At 34.9% G+C, this 15,668-nt stretch overlaps 1 protein-coding gene across 5 annotated transcripts; it reads right to left on the reverse strand.

The window, feature by feature from the left end:
- Positions 1 to 1,984: 1,984 nt before the first annotated feature.
- LOC107788084 (ABC transporter A family member 7-like) lies at positions 1,985 to 10,591 on the reverse strand. 5 transcript variants are annotated; one of them, XR_012710973.1, is made up of 18 exons: positions 10,342 to 10,591; positions 9,398 to 9,779; positions 9,214 to 9,293; positions 8,956 to 9,100; positions 8,197 to 8,316; positions 7,974 to 8,098; positions 7,237 to 7,395; positions 6,065 to 6,227; positions 5,850 to 5,975; positions 5,618 to 5,701; positions 4,881 to 5,236; positions 4,599 to 4,796; positions 4,321 to 4,430; positions 4,127 to 4,211; positions 3,586 to 3,714; positions 3,395 to 3,500; positions 2,983 to 3,085; positions 1,985 to 2,711 (listed from the first exon to the last, which is right to left on the reverse strand). XR_012710973.1 is itself a non-coding variant. In XM_016609738.2 (18 exons), the coding sequence occupies exons 1-18, from the start codon at positions 10,417 to 10,419 to the stop codon at positions 2,412 to 2,414; spliced, it is 2,724 nt and encodes a 907-aa protein (XP_016465224.1). In that variant the 5' UTR covers positions 10,420 to 10,591; the 3' UTR covers positions 1,985 to 2,411. The 5 variants fall into 5 exon arrangements, 3 of the variants coding, with proteins under 3 accessions (XP_016465224.1, XP_016465221.1, XP_075112066.1); XR_012710972.1 differs by having other exon boundaries at positions 2,983 to 3,168; XM_016609738.2 differs by having other exon boundaries at positions 2,983 to 3,071; positions 4,385 to 4,430; positions 4,646 to 4,796.
- Between the last annotated feature and the right edge of the window lie 5,077 nt (positions 10,592 to 15,668).

Genomic DNA, 15,668 nt, shown 5'->3' on the forward strand with positions numbered 1-15,668 from the left:
AGCCGCTTAAAAAAGAGGCTTTTAAGCCCGACCCGAGTAAGCCCGTGGCCCGTGAGACTTGACTGAGGCTGGCCGGGTCGGCCCGTGGACCTAATAAAATATTTATTTAAAATCTATAAAAAATAAAAAGTATACTGCCTTTAGAGATGGAAAGTCAGAATTGGATCTTGACTAAGAGGAACCAAAACGTGATCTTGAGAAGTTTCAAGAGATGATGTTGTCATGTATTGGAAGGACCATTCTAGAAAATATCCCGATCTTTCAATGATGGTGCGTGATGTACTTAGCATTCTTATTACCATTGTACCATCGGAATCAACATTTAGCATTGGTGGCGTGTTCTTACAAAGTACAGAAGTTGCATTTATTATGAAAATGTCCAAACACTTGTTACTACTTGAAATTGGCTGCACAGGTTTTCCCGAACTCAAAGTGGTAATATTTTTTTATGTGAATTTAAATATTATAAATTTTTAAAATTTAATTATTTTTGCATATGAATTGTAGATGAAAGTGAAGATGTTAAGACAACCTTGTCACAAGCGGATTCAAATGTGTTTGATGAAGATGATGTGTTGGATATCTCATAAGCATCATGAACGTTCTCTTGAATAGTTTGTTTTAAGTTTTGACTTTTAGTGAATGAAATATAGTCCTGTCTTTTACTTTTTTTAGTATTTATTGTGATATATTGGAACAATATAAAAAGTTATTAAATTTTGCAAATTCTTTCCAATAAGATATTTTTTAACTTTTAAATAATTATCTTTTTTTAGGTCAGAACTTAAAGAAAAAATATAAAATTATATTTTTAAAAATGATGGGCCGGTCCGTGGGGGCCTGCGGCTCACATAGGGCTGGGGTGAGCTGACCATTATAAGGCCCATCAAAATGGTGGGCTAGCCCAGCCCAGCCCGTCAATTGCTAAAGCTTACGTGGGCCGGGCTAGCCCGGCCCGACCCATATTGACAGCTCTACTTTTAAGACGTGGTAGATATACTATTCAATCCTTCAAATATTCTTTTAACATTTTTTTCTCGGGATATTATCACTTTTAGCATGCGCCAGAAACTATTTACATCTGAAAGTGTATAAAATTTGTATAATTTTTGTATATAACATACAAAATTTATATATATACAAAAAAATACAATTTTTATACTCGGCTATTATTTTTACCACGGTTATACAGTGTCATTTTTCCTTTTTTTTCTCAACTTATCTGTTTGGACTTGTCCGTCACATTAACTAAACCTTCAATTTAATGGCGGTAGTGAAGGTACTCAACCACTTTAAATTCTTTTTTTTTTTTTTGGTCATAACCTTGCAAGTAACATTGCTTGAACGTAAGTTTTCTTATTACTTTTTTTTTGGAAATTTGAAATGATAACGGATATAAATATAAGAGCATTTTCAAGCGTCAAACTGAGTTGCCATTTGTTCAGATGATGTGAATATTAAATAGAATATATAATTTTAACGTAGATGTTCAAATTGAAAGGAGAAATAGCTTGTCAATTAAGGCAGCAGGAGCTCTAACCTTTTATACATTATTTAATCTACTTTTTTCCCTTCTTTTTAACTTGTAATTTACAAAGTATTAGTTCTATCACGAGTTTCACTCAGTTCTCCTCTTATGCAAAAAATCCTTAATATCTCTAATCTATTTCTTTATTTATTTTCCACAAGTAGTTCTGTTAAACGACACAAGTATCTTGTGTTACTTCAACCATTCAAATAAGAACTACGAATTCAATTAATAAGTGTGCCTTTACATAGAAAAACTACCACCCATGTATTGACCTTTCTTTTTTCCTCAAAAAAAAAAAAAAAAAAACAGAAAGAAATTTGTCAATACGCGTGGGTGATAGATAGGTCTAACACCAAGACTTTTTGGCTCATTCTTTCGAACCGACACCATTGTCTAGGGAGAAATTCAAAAATACCCGCAACTAATAATTAAAAAATAATCACATATAAAGTACTCGAAATTTTGCTACTTTTCATATAAAGATAAAATCTAAACAAAAATACTGTTAAACCAAAAATATTCCTACATAATATGCTAAAGTTTGATTTTTTTTACATATGAGCTTCCAACATAATATGCTAAAATTTTATAATGTACTGGAAGTTTATATGCAGGAGCTCCATAATCCCGCATATTATACAGGAACTTTTCGTATCCTGGAGTTTCAATATAATATGCTGAAAATTTATATGCAGGAGCGCATATTCTGCTGAAACTTTTGCGTGTTTCAGTAAAACAGTGACTATTTTTCAATGACTATGCAAATACTGGTTAGTTTTCGATTACCCGTCCAAAAAATGGCTAGCCCGTGCTATTTTGACCATTGTTTGTTCTCAAACTTATGTTAAAAGATCCATAAGCTTTTTATAAATGATAACTGTCAAGAGAGAACGTTGAAAGCGTGAGTAGCGCGAGCAACCTTGATAAAAACGTCCTCTAAAGTTGTATCAGCCAAACCCCAAGCATAAACCGTGAATTTACTCTTTACTTTCTCAACTGCTTGAAATACATCTGCAATTCTAACCTCTTGCTTTGGCAACTCAAACTTCTGTGTCCCAGATATATGGTATATCTTGTTGGCATTTGGGGATAGGCGTCGCACCATGTGCTCCACTTCTTCTTCATTATCTGATGATGTTGTCATTGTAAACACATAAGACCCTCCATATCTTGCCTTCAACTGTTATCCAACAGGGGAAGAAATGGTGAGAACAGTTTGAGAATAAAAAAGAAGCAAATAGGGAGGTCAAAAGAGCAATATACTGACTCAGCCTGGTAATCATTACTTTCCAAAGCCTACCAAGTCTTCATTTCTCTTCATTCTTACTTATGTGCGCACATTATTATTATTAGTATCAGAAGAATATCTGACTCCAGTAGCTCACCACAGCATCAACACCACAGCATCAGCATACAGAACTAACAAAAATTTCTTAAAAGCTTGGAATTACCTCTTTGGGATTTCCTAGGCACTGCAAGCTGCCATCAACGAATATTCCTAGTCGATCACATAGATGTTCCGCTTCTTCCATGGAATGGGCTGAAATTGTTATCCTTATGAGTAGTCATATTAGTGATCTCATTAACCAGTGGTAAGAAAGGAACAACGAAAGAATTCAGGTGTGCAATATGCTGGGCTGAAATGTGAAATTCACATATGATTAGAGTGGAATGACAAAAACTAGTGTACAATGAATAATATCCCGTTGTCAGTGTTTTGAAGATTACTTTATATTGTTGTATAAGAACAAGCAAAATTGGAGAAACACTAAATACAATTGGTTAGAACTACCCTAAGTTGCACAATGTTTGTTCATTTCAAAGGCGGCAAACAAAGAAACAAGAGAAGTAATGTTAAATTACTTGTGAGAATAATTGCTCTATCTTGCTTTGCACGTTTGACAACATTCCACAAGTTATTTCGTGAAGCTGGATCCAGTCCAGTGCTGGGCTCATCCATGTAGACTACCTGGAAAATTTCATAAACCACAAGAATATCAATACACATAACTCCCAATGTTTTCCCATGAGGATGGATGGTAGAATTAACATACCTTAGGATCACCAATCAGTGAAATAGCAACACTTAGCCTCCTCTTCATTCCTCCACTGTATTTCCCAGTTTGCTTGTCAGCAACGCCTCCATGAAACAAGTTGACACTCTTAAGAGATTCTTCAACCGCCTGTATGCAGAAAAGTATAAGTAACCAAAACAAAATACATTATCTGCTTTGGATAACGAGTCAAGTCTATTCAAGATTTTGTCTTTCAAGTTACCTCGACAATTCGTTTCCCATATTCCTATAACACCAAAACATGAAGATTACAGGAACTTTAAGGATTTGTTGTGTCAAGTCTGCTCCTTTAAGATTTTTAAGCCTTCCATAGAAAAGTAGGTGCTCCCTTCCTGTTAATTTTTCCCAAAGCAAGCTGATATAAATTCCGAAACGAAAAAGACAATTTAATCAGTAATGCTAATCGGATGTAACTTAGGCTGGATCAAGATATCTTTTGTAACAGATTTTGGACAATAAGTTCAATTTTACAAGCATTAATAAGCCAGAGTAAAAGTGAAGAAGTGAGCCATTAGCCTACTTGTGTCAAGTCTGCTCCTATAAGATTTTTAAGCCTTCCGTAGAAAAGTAGGTGCTCCCTTCCTGTTAATTTTTCCCAAAGCAAGCTGATATAAATTCCGAAACGAAAAAGACAATTAGTATTAGGATGCTGATATTTGCAGGAAGGGGGAGGGATCAAATGTCAACTTGACTTGAGAGAAAATCATTTTTTACTCATGCTGCGGACATACACCCATGTTGGTGTATATCATATCCATGTCTGTTCGTATATCCATACCCTGAGCATATGCAGTACCGGAGCTTGGTTTTATGAGTCCAATCATCTGTTAGTAAAAAATTGTCACTCTAAGGGTGTTGTAGAGTTTTCATTTTAGCAATCTAAATAAATAAAAAACGAATCAGTATACAGCACATCTGCCGACAAAATGAAGGGCACTCAGAATGTGATTTTAAAGTTATTGACACATTAGAATCACATCCACATGACTGACCATATTAATAAAAGTAGTTTTGCCAGCACCATTGGGACCAAGCATACCAAAACATTCCCCTTGCGGCAAAGCAAGTGACAATCCTCTCACTGCAAATTTCTCAGGGTTTCCATCTTTCCCTGGATAAACCTTTTTCAAATTGTCACAAATGATGGCATGAGTTGTACTTGATTCGAGTAACTGTTCAACTCTCTCCCTCTGTTGAAAGGATGTTCCATATGGTTAGTTTCGTAGATAGGAAACCCAAGAAAATGTTTTTCACGAGAGAAGTTAAATGTTTACCTCCTGAGCAACATCAGGTTTCTCCATTTGTACGAAAACTTTAGAACCCTGCTTTTGTAAACTATGTTTCCTGAAGGAAGGTGAAGGGTTCTTTCGGGAGTTCCACAAGAAAAATAGGGGATCTTTCCCTGATGATGCAATCTGATCAACGTAATAAGAAAGAAAGAGAAATACCAACCACTGCACTAACATAATTACTAGGACCTCGTTCATCCCATTTTTTCCATCACTCAGATCATTCCATCTCATACCATCTGTTCCCAAATAATTACCATTGAAAGCATATTGGGAAAACTCATATAATCCACGAAAAAGAGAAAATCCAGGATATAGCTCCATAACTATAATCCAGCCTCCTAGAATTTCATGACAGCATTTACCAGAAGATTAGTACACAAAATTCAAAAGCAAAGGCAAAATCCTCTGACCAATCTTTTGGCCTCTCCTATCCATCCTTTCTCCGACAGTATTCTCCTTCACTTAAACAATATTTAGTATTTTCTGAGAGCTCTAGGTAAGCAGATAAAACAGACAACCACGCTATTAAGTTTCACTGTAGAAATTGAACGATGCAATCCGTAATGAACTGCAGGTCAGTACAAATATACTGCTCCAATATAACAGAGTTATCATCAATTCGGAGGGTGACTAGGTGGTGCAACTATGAAAATCATGATTTATAATTCCAGCTAGACATCAAAGAGTTATCGAGACAGCTGTAATATTTTTGAACTTACTGGGAAATGATTCATCCTGGAGAAAGAACTGGAAAAGGAATGCTGCCAAGAGTCCGTTTGCAAACACCATTATATAGCCGATGACTGTTACAATGTCAAGTAAGTAGAATTAGTTATATCAAGTTAGTTGCTGAAAGTTAATAGGAATAATTGGTTCATCCTTCTCATAAACATTCTGATTCATATGCAATCCTTGCAATATAAATAGCAAATTCTATTGCAGAAATCAAACCTGTGGCTGTCTTAACATTCGAGAAAAACGCAGCAACTAGAAAAGAAAGGGACACTTGCAAGTTCATGTAAATGAAATAAAATACGAACTGGATGCTGTAATCATTAAGCAAAAAGAACTTCAAGCCTGCAAAAGGGAAAAAGGGGGGAAAAGGAAAGTTTTGTCAGGCAACTCTAGTTAATAGAAAGGACTCAACTGAGTAGCTGTAGGATTACCTACTAATGAGCCGAAAATCACAAAACATAACATGTATATAGAAGATATGACCAAAAAATAAGCATAAGAAATCATCCAGTAGGGACCATCCGCAAGTCCATGCATTTTCATCATGATTCTTAGTTTCTGCTGCTTCTCATAAACCAGAGCTATCAAAACAACCTGCAACAATTAATCATGCAATAAATATGACGAGAATAAAAAATAAATAGAATCATATGATAAATAAAAAGATAGCATCTTTATAAAGTAATATGTATATGCAATTACTGTATTACAAATTAATATGATAAACTTAACCAAGCATGATAGTGTTTTAAAGAAAATAAACAGTGAGGAGTTTCAGAGATATGATCGTCGAAAGCTGCACTACATTCTGAAAAACCTCATGTTGACAATGTACTGAGTTAAAGAAGTGCGACACTAGAAAAGAAGTTAAAGCCCCTGCATGTTCACTATGATGAATACTTATTTCTTGGAGTAGCTAAGATAACAGTGTAAGAGGTTTAATAGACCCCTCCATCCATTTCATTTTATGTGTCTTACTTTGATGTACGGAATTTAAGAATGTAAAGAAGACTTTTGAATATTGTAGTCTTAAATTAAAGGTGTGTATAACAATACCAAAAATACCCTTTAGTTCTTGTGGCTTTAAACATGCCATGTCAATGATGTCATCCCTACCAAGGAGTGTCATTAAGGGTAAATGGGAATGTTGGAGTTAAAAACTTAGAAAAATAGAAAGCGGCAATATTTTTTTTGAAACAGACTTATAACTAAAGTCAGACACATAAATTGAAATGGAGGTAGCAATATTTTCTTAGCTCTTCCGTCAAATAAATCAGATTTTCATTCTCATACATGAACAAAGCAATAAACCATGTTCAGCCAAAAAGGAAAAAGAAAGATTTATAAGTCATATTGTGTGACTGAATAAGGAGTTAATGTTCACTCCTCATGACTCCAACACATAAAAAGAGGTAAATACTAAACAAGGCAGTTGATGAATGCCAAGAAAGTCGTCTAGGAAATGGATAGCTGAAAAGTTGGCATCAACGGATAGCATTAATAGAAAACTGATTTGTCTGACATGATTGAGACGGTCAATTTAACAAGTCCCGTCACGATAGAACAGAACAATATCACGACAGAACAGAACATATTTACTTACAGGAAAAAGCTGTGAAACCACCCATGAAAAGAATAGTGGTCCCAGGATAGAAGCAAAGTCCAGGCTGAGTTTTGTTTCTGCTTTGGGCATTTCTTTGACAAACTCAAACAGCACTCTTGCAGAAGGCCCACGCAAAAACTGAAGGTAGGCATTTGATGCCTGTACATCAGTTAAAACATCAGTTACTTAAATAGGTTTAGTACAACTATAACCAGTCTTTCATCAACACAGATTGTAGATGTACATATTCATTGGATTCAGTCAAGAAGTATAACAACAGCTATGCCTCAGTCTACCTTGTGGAGGTAGAGAGGCTGTTTTCAATAGACCCTCGGCTCAGAAAAGCATAGGTACCACAATAATAACAAGAAAACAAGACGGGACAACACCGAGAAACCATGTAAAAGCAACATACATAACAGGATAGTAAGATGATCGAAATACAAAAAAACGACAGGTATTCAAAGGAACCTAATACCAACCAAATGTATTTGAGAGATTAAGGGCTCCATAAAGCAGGGGAAAAGGGGAACAATAATATTGAAGCTAAAATGCACTGAGTTCTCCAAATATTCATCCGTTGCCTAGTCATGCCCTACTCAAGGAAGTGGAACTAATTTTCTTAATTCTATTTAGGATTCCCTTTACTTTTCTATGATCAAGACAACACAAAATTTACAAGGATCGAGGATAATTTGCATATTGAAGAACATCGCAGTAGAAATTGGAAGGTTTACCAAATTCACTGTACGAGGAATCCTTGACAGTGCCATTGGTAGATTGCCTTTGTCTTTCTTATAGGTAGAGTTATACCAAATATTCACATTGAAACCATTTCTATTTGAATTATGGAAATCATATGCTGCCAAAAAAAAAAAAAAAGGAATCATACATAGTAAGCTGATACTGAAATAGCATGGCTATGCTAAAGGATATTTATGCAAAGAGCACCAGAAAAACCTGTTAGTATCTCGTTTATCTTTCCCTCTTGATTCCCCTTGCTGTAGCCTTTATAAATCTCATCATTGATCTCATAAGAACTATTACGCCACAAGTGTAAACCTTTTAAGCAGTTTATCTCTGTAGCAGAAAATTAACAAAGCTATAAACTATGCATAAACCCAATATGGAAAGACATAAACTTGTTTGTGTGGAAGGGTGGTCTACTTTTCTTTGACAACACTTGACTACTCGTATGTACCAATATGGAAAGACATAAACTTGTTTGTGTGGAAGGGTCTACTTTTCTTTGACAACACTTGACTACTCATATGTACCAATATGGAAAGACATAAACTTGTTTGTGTGGAAGGGTCTACTTTTCTTTGACAATACTTGACTACTCGTATGTATATGGAAGCTTTAGTTCTAGACAGGGTGACCGTGCATGTGCTTATCTTCCCATTGTTTACAAATTTGTCAACGTAACAACCTAGCCATTCAATAAGATAGTTTAAAAAGTATGTCTGGAGCTGAACTTCAACATCTCAAAGCTAAAAAGATCTAGAAACTTATCCTACTTGAGTCACACCATAACCATGCAATGTAGACTCAACTTCAATGGTGAAAGCTTAAACTAACCCTGCGTTACTTATGCACCAATAGAGGCCTACTTTTTCAGCCTAAGCCTTGTGCCTTTTTCCTGAATTTACACATCAATATCTAACATCAAAAAGGTTAAGGTTAGTCAGAAAGCAGTAATGAACATAAATCTACTACCTTGCTGAACAGCTACAGAACCAAATTCTAATGGAAGAGAAAATGTGGAATTTGAAGAACACTGCGATTGGACGTAGTAGACTGGCAGGTTGGAGAAGAAAGCTGCCTCAAGAAAATTCACATACTCGGTGTGTGACTCGGAGCCCTGAAATTTTGGAAGGTGATTCATCATCAAACAAAGAATAAAGTTTCAACCTATGTACAGTGAATCTCAAGGGAAAAAGAAAAATAGAATAAGCTAAATGGAGAAAGACTAACCAAGATATTATAGGCTAAGCTATAGAAAATGTCAGAGGAATTTAGAGTTGATCCACTGCTGAACAAATTTCTACCCATACCTATCAAGTTCCACATTAGTTGGACATATATTAGAAACGGTATCAGAGAAAATACTCAACTTAATTCTGGTATAGTACTAGGATCAAAGGAAAACAAATCATACTTTCTCCAAAAGTCTGATTACTTCCAGTGAGAAGTATAGTAGCTGGACAAGAACCCAACATTTTACATGAATCATCGGGCAAGCCCCCATATGAAATAAAATCAGTTTGTACAGCACGATACTTCAATGCTGGTATCTGTAACAAGGGAGGCCATTCTGATGGGCTAGGAATCGGACAGTTGCTGGCTTGGCCCAAATCTGAATATTCAATACCACATACTTCTTCACATTTTCCGTCACCATTTTTGTCTACACATTTGCAGCCACATCTGTTTGATGGTGTATCCAAATTTTTGTTGACTAAATTTTGAATGAGAACTAGCAATAAACAAAGTATTATAGGGACTGAGATAAGGCGAATATTTGACTTGACATCTCGTTTCTGCAATAAAATGAGATGGGAACAGCAAATATAATATTCCAGACTAGAATCATGAAATGATATAAAAACTAAATTTGATATGTAAATATCACATTTTTACCTGAGGAAGACTACTTAACAAAAAAACATACGTAATTTTTGCTTTAGGTACAAATAGAACCCCTCAATTAATTATTGTTCTGAAAAACTCGAAGAAGACACAACCTTTAAACGTCAATCATATATATAATTTAAAACATCACGGACAGAAATGAACCCAACTGTTAGGAGTAATATCAGAATGTCAGCCTGTGATACAAGGGACTAAAGTGTACATAATAGAAGTACTGGGTTAGTGATTTGTTAGCTAATTAGCTAGATATTTAAATAGGAGCAGTTCTCTTTCTACGAGCTAAGCTCCTTTTTAGTTCTTCCCTCTGCATGTGAGCTTCCTTTGATGTTTTAGCTCAAAACCAACAACAGGCCAAAGAGGTAACTAAATCTTGAACTTGAATTCCAAAAAGCAGATAAACTCGATTTAACCAAATTTCGAGACAATGTAAGAAAACATAGAGAAACAAACCTGAAAAATCAAATTCTTTCTCAGCAAAGCATTGGCTTGGGTCCAGAAGCTTGCGGGACCATGCACCGAATCCGCCATGGTCTGAAACTTGTTGCAACTTATTTCTACGAGAGTTAAATTCTTCTTTACAACCAAAAAAAGGAAGTTCGATTTTTTAAATTGTTTGAAGTAATTAGTTGCAATGAGTTCGTTGGGCAGTTTTCATACAAGTTGAGTGCCCTCAGCCCTTTTTTGGGGGGGACAAAAACTCCCCTTTCAATATTCCGGATTTTTCTGGTTAAAAGGGGATACTTCAATGACTAAACTACCCTTTACATTACGCAGTTTATTTTGTTCTTCAGACGATCGAAAAATAGATAAATTGCCACCTAAATTTAAATTTCTTACGACCTTTACTCTTGTTCTTTTCTGAAGTAACTTTGACTGGCAGAAGAAACAATCTTAACTAGCTAATTACTTAGGACTTTGCCTATTAGTTATAATACTAAGATGTGACATTATAAGTTTTTAATAAATGTCAGAGTGCCACTACACTCACTAGTTACTTGGGATAATAAGTTATGGACTCATTAGTATAATTAAGATAGTCATTACAAAAATTTCCGTTATATAAAGTTGAAGCTAGAAAGGGTGGGTATGCCTGAGATGCATATATTCACCAAACGATTATATCGTATGATCATCGATTTAAATTTTTACTTGTTAGAAAAGAAATACGTTTATTTAGTTGTCACAAAGGCAAACTAACCGCTGTTGTCAGCTTCTTAACTCTAGTAGCACTACCGATTAACAGGTTTTGTTTAGCATTAATTATCCAATCAAAATAAAATATTCACTTATCAAAGTTTACACTCAAGTCCGTAGTGGTTAAGTTACGTTCAAGTAAACTACGAATTTCGAAATACTGTAATGGATTCATGGCAATTAAGATTCACCTAGAAACATGCAACCAACTATGAGAGCCAATGAGACTGGCAGTAGCTTCTTATCACTTAAAATCGCACGAAGATCCTAACAAATTAAATATTGCAGTTTATAAATAGATTTATTTTAAAAATTGCTAGAAACTCGATACTTAGTTTGTACAAATTATATATATATATATATATATATATATATATATATATGATGAACTTTCTTTTGTTGCAAATTAGAGCAAATCAAAAATAGAAAACACCCTTTTATAAGGGTTAACTTTTTTATAAATCTATGTATATGATTTACATAATGTACTTTTTTTTATATAGTCAAACCTCTTTACAAATGCCTTTTTTATTCTGATATATATCTTTTGGCTTCTATAGTGAAGTGTTGTTATAGATGACATATATTATAAGATAACATAAAAATTTGAATTTTATAATGAATGATTATTATATAAGAATATTATTATAGAGATGTGTGACTGTAATCGGGAAAATGATATCACCGTCCATCAGAGCCATAGTACTGTTAATCGTTTGGCAGTAACATAACAAATAAACAAATATTATTAGGTAAAGCCAGTATTCGCAGTTAATTGTGCTAATCAATAATTAGACAATGATAACTAAATCGCCATAAATAGCGAACCGATTTGGCTGATAGTTTGTCTCTCATGACAAACTTGCAATTTGGCACAATTTAAATCAATTGTACAGAGTAACATTTTTGACAGTAGTTGAATGAAAATGTGCTCAGTACGTATAGCCAGTTTGATCTTTGCACACTCTCTGCGTAAAAGGGGAGTAACGTTAAAATACCACGGTATAGCCAGTTTTCGGACTGGTCATTTAAAAATAGACAGCGTTTACGGAGTCAATAAAAAATAGTCATTATTTTGCTGCAACAGAGACCGGTCCAGCATAATATACTGGAGTTCGGTGCACCTGTGTATGAACTCCAGCATATTATGCTGGACCGGTATACTTTGCTGACTCCAGTATAATATACTGAAGACTGGAGAACCGGTGCTCCAAACTCTAGTATATTATACTGGACAATTATACTTGCTGGAACTCCGGTATATTATGCTGAAGTTCTAGTGTACTTATGCTGGAACTCCATCATATTATGCTGGAGTTCCAGCATACTTATCCTGAAACTTCAGTATAATATGTTGGAGTTCAAGTATATTTATGCTGAAACTCCAGTATAATATACTGGCGTATTTTCCGGGTTTTGAACTGTGTTTTGGCTCAAATTTATCTTTACATGGAAAGTGACTAAATTTCGATTACTTTTAAAATTAGGCTATTTTCGAACGGTCAGTTGTAAATCTGGCTATTTTTAAATTTCTCCCGGTAGTAACGTGCTTTCATAATTAAAGTTTGCTTGGAACCCACTTAACAGAAAATTCTCAAATCTCAATGAATCTCCATACCAAATAGGCAAATAACAATAGAGAAAGCTGTAGAATTTTAATTTCCTGCATCGTCGTGGACAAATCTTTCTGAGTTTTTATATTCCACTGTTATACTAGACCGTTTTAAGTTACAAGAGTTCGACATTACTTATGGTTTCATCAGCTTTGTTTTTTTCTTTTTTAAAACTTATTGTTTCAGTCTTTCAGACGAAGTGATAAACGGGGAGAAATTAAAAAATAGCCAGATTTACAACCGATCGTTCAAAAATAGTCCAGTTTAAAAAGTAATCGAAATTTAGTCACTTTTCATGTAAAGATAAATTTGAGCGAAAACACTGTTCAAAACCCGGAAAATACGCTAGTATATTATACTGGAGTTCCGGCATAAGTATGTTTGAACTCCAGCATATTATACTAGAGTTCCAGGATAAGTATGTTGGAACTCCAGCATAATATGATGGAGTTTCAGCATAATATACCGGAGTTCCAGCAAGTATAATTGTCCAGTATAATATACTAGAGTTTGGAGCACCGGTTCTCCAGTCTTCAGTATATTATACTGGAGTCAGCAAAGTATACCGGTCCAGCATAATATGCTGGAGTTCATACACAGGTGCACCGAACTCCAGTATATTATGCTGGATCGGTCTCTGTTGCAGCAAAATAGTAACTATTTTTCATTGACTTCGTAAACGCTGGCTATTTTTGAATGACCAGTCCGAAAACTGGCTATACCGTGCTATTTTTACTAATAAACGTCATGGAATAGTTATTAATCCGTAAGTACTTACTCACACTGAATGTTTATATCAATCAAGTAATTTAATTTTGGAAGTTAAAAATTAAAATGAAAATATATATATATATATATCACGAATGCCCTTAGCGAAATGTCATTTACCTTTTTTACCCTTTAAGAAGAGTTAACACTAGATAAAAAATTTATTTAATTATTTTTAAATATTTATAGGGATAATTATTTGATTAATTCTTTAATATTTAAAAATAGTCATTTAATTATATTCTAAAAACTTAGGACATCGAAAACAACTAAAATTTCTTGCTGAATTTTTCCTATTTGAATTAGAATTATTTTTCTTATAAATTATATTTGAACTCCTTTTGTGTATGGACTACATACAACATCATCAATACTAAGACAAGCATCAACTAAAATTTTGGGGGTGCTTTTTATACATGTGGACAAAGAATTTGAGGTGGCTTATAAATTTGTTATTTTTATACGTAAATGGTTTGATTATTAACGAGAGATAGAGAAGAAGAAAAAAAAAAAGAGAAAAAGCACTGGAAAAACAACTACAGTAATTCCACGATAAATTTTCTAAGCTTAGCCTATGAGATAAGTTTGTATAAATCTTCTATTTCACGCACATAACAGTTGATTTCAAAATATTAAATACTAAAATAATTATGAAAGAAAGATAGAATAATTTGTGAAATTTTCTCCAATTGTATTCACGGTACACAACCTTATTTATATAAGTATTTCTGCATCTAAGATAAAATGAAAATAAAAAATAAAAGAATATTTCTATACACTTGTACTATTTTTATTGCTTACATGTATAACCTCCTAACAGAATTTTATTCTCCTACATGTGCTCATCATGTGTAGAAAGCTTCTATTATTTGTCAACTCAGCTAAATCGAACGGTTGAGATTTATTCTTCAGCAATTAGTCTTGTGTTGTGTGATGCTGACACGTGTAGAAATTTACCTATACATTTAGAAACATAAGGGTGAGGACATTACATAGTAATGTCCGAAGTCTCTAACTCGAACTCAGGCTTCCACACTTCGACCTCTTCGCCCTTTCTTCTTCCTCATCCTTCTTCTGTAAATTGATGGGCTTTTTATCTTCAACATCCCCTTTCAAGTTGGAGGGGGAGAGAATGGACCCCCAACTTGTTCAAAATGTGGCGGTGTAAAGCCCCAGATAAGGGTTTGATGAATAGATCTGCTAGTTGATGCTCTGATGGAAGAAAAGAGAGGGAGATTAGCCCAGAAAGGAGCTGCTGACGGACTAAATGGCAGTCCAGCTCGACGTGCTTAGTCCGTTCATGAAAGACGATGTTGCGAGCAATGTGAATGGCGGCTTGGCTATCTGAGTGAACAGGCACTGGTAAAGTGGGGGTGCTGATAGATCGGCAAGCAAGCGGACTAACCAAGTGATTTCTGCAATTACTCTCCTCATAGACCTGTATTCCGCTTCTGCTGAGGATAAAGAAATGGAGATTTGTTTCTTCGATTTCCAAGAGATTGGAGCACCACCAAGAGTGATAAAGAAGCCGCTTACTGAACGACGGGAATCTCCCGCCCAATCGGCATCACAGAAGGCAATCAAATCAAAAGAAGGATCAGCAGATAAAAAGATTCCTTAGGAAGGATCTGTTCTCAGATATCTCAAGACACGCAAAGTCGCTGAAAAATGTGAAGAACATGGTCTTTGCATGTACTGACTTAAACACAAGACAGCGAAACAAATGTCTGGTCTTGTGTTCGTCAGGTAGTTCAATTTACTAACTAAATGTCGATAAATAGTTGGATTCTCTAATGGTGTCCCTTGGTCTGCCTGTAGCCTGCACTATGGATCCAGAGGAGAAGACACTGCTGCTCCTGAGCAATCAAACTCCTGCAGCAATTCTAGGTAAATTGTCTCTGACTGATGATGAAACCCTGCTTTTCCCTTAAAATTTCCATGCCCGAAAAATAGTGTATATCACTTAAATACTTGACTTTGAATTCTGTGTTGAAAAAAGTGCAAATGTGATTAATTTCCTTTGTGTCATTGCCCGTAAGAAGTATATCATCAACATAAACAGCTAAAATAGAAATTAGGCCATTTTTCTGTTTATAGAACGGGGAATAGGCATTGAGAGAACTGGAGTAGCCTTTGAAACTCAGAGTCCGGCAAGCCTAGAATACCATTGTCGTGATGCCTGCTTCAAACAATAGAAAGACT

This window comes from Nicotiana tabacum, chromosome 6 (assembly GCF_000715075.1).
Source record: "Nicotiana tabacum cultivar K326 chromosome 6, ASM71507v2, whole genome shotgun sequence".
NCBI classification, from domain to species: domain Eukaryota; kingdom Viridiplantae; phylum Streptophyta; class Magnoliopsida; order Solanales; family Solanaceae; genus Nicotiana; species Nicotiana tabacum.

Bases quoted from the DNA above. Each gene is read 5' to 3' on its own strand.
- LOC107788084 (XM_016609735.2), bottom strand. From the start codon at position 10,419: ATGGCGGATTCGGTGCATGGTCCCGCAAGCTTCTGGACCCAAGCCAAT. The intron at 9,101-9,213 runs GTTAGTCTTTCT...CCAAAATTTCAG, and splicing joins GCTTAGCCTATAATATCTTG to GGCTCCGAGTCACACACCGA. The intron at 5,976-6,064 runs GTAATCCTACAG...TCCCTTTTGCAG, and splicing joins GATTTTCGGCTCATTAGTAG to GCTTGAAGTTCTTTTTGCTT.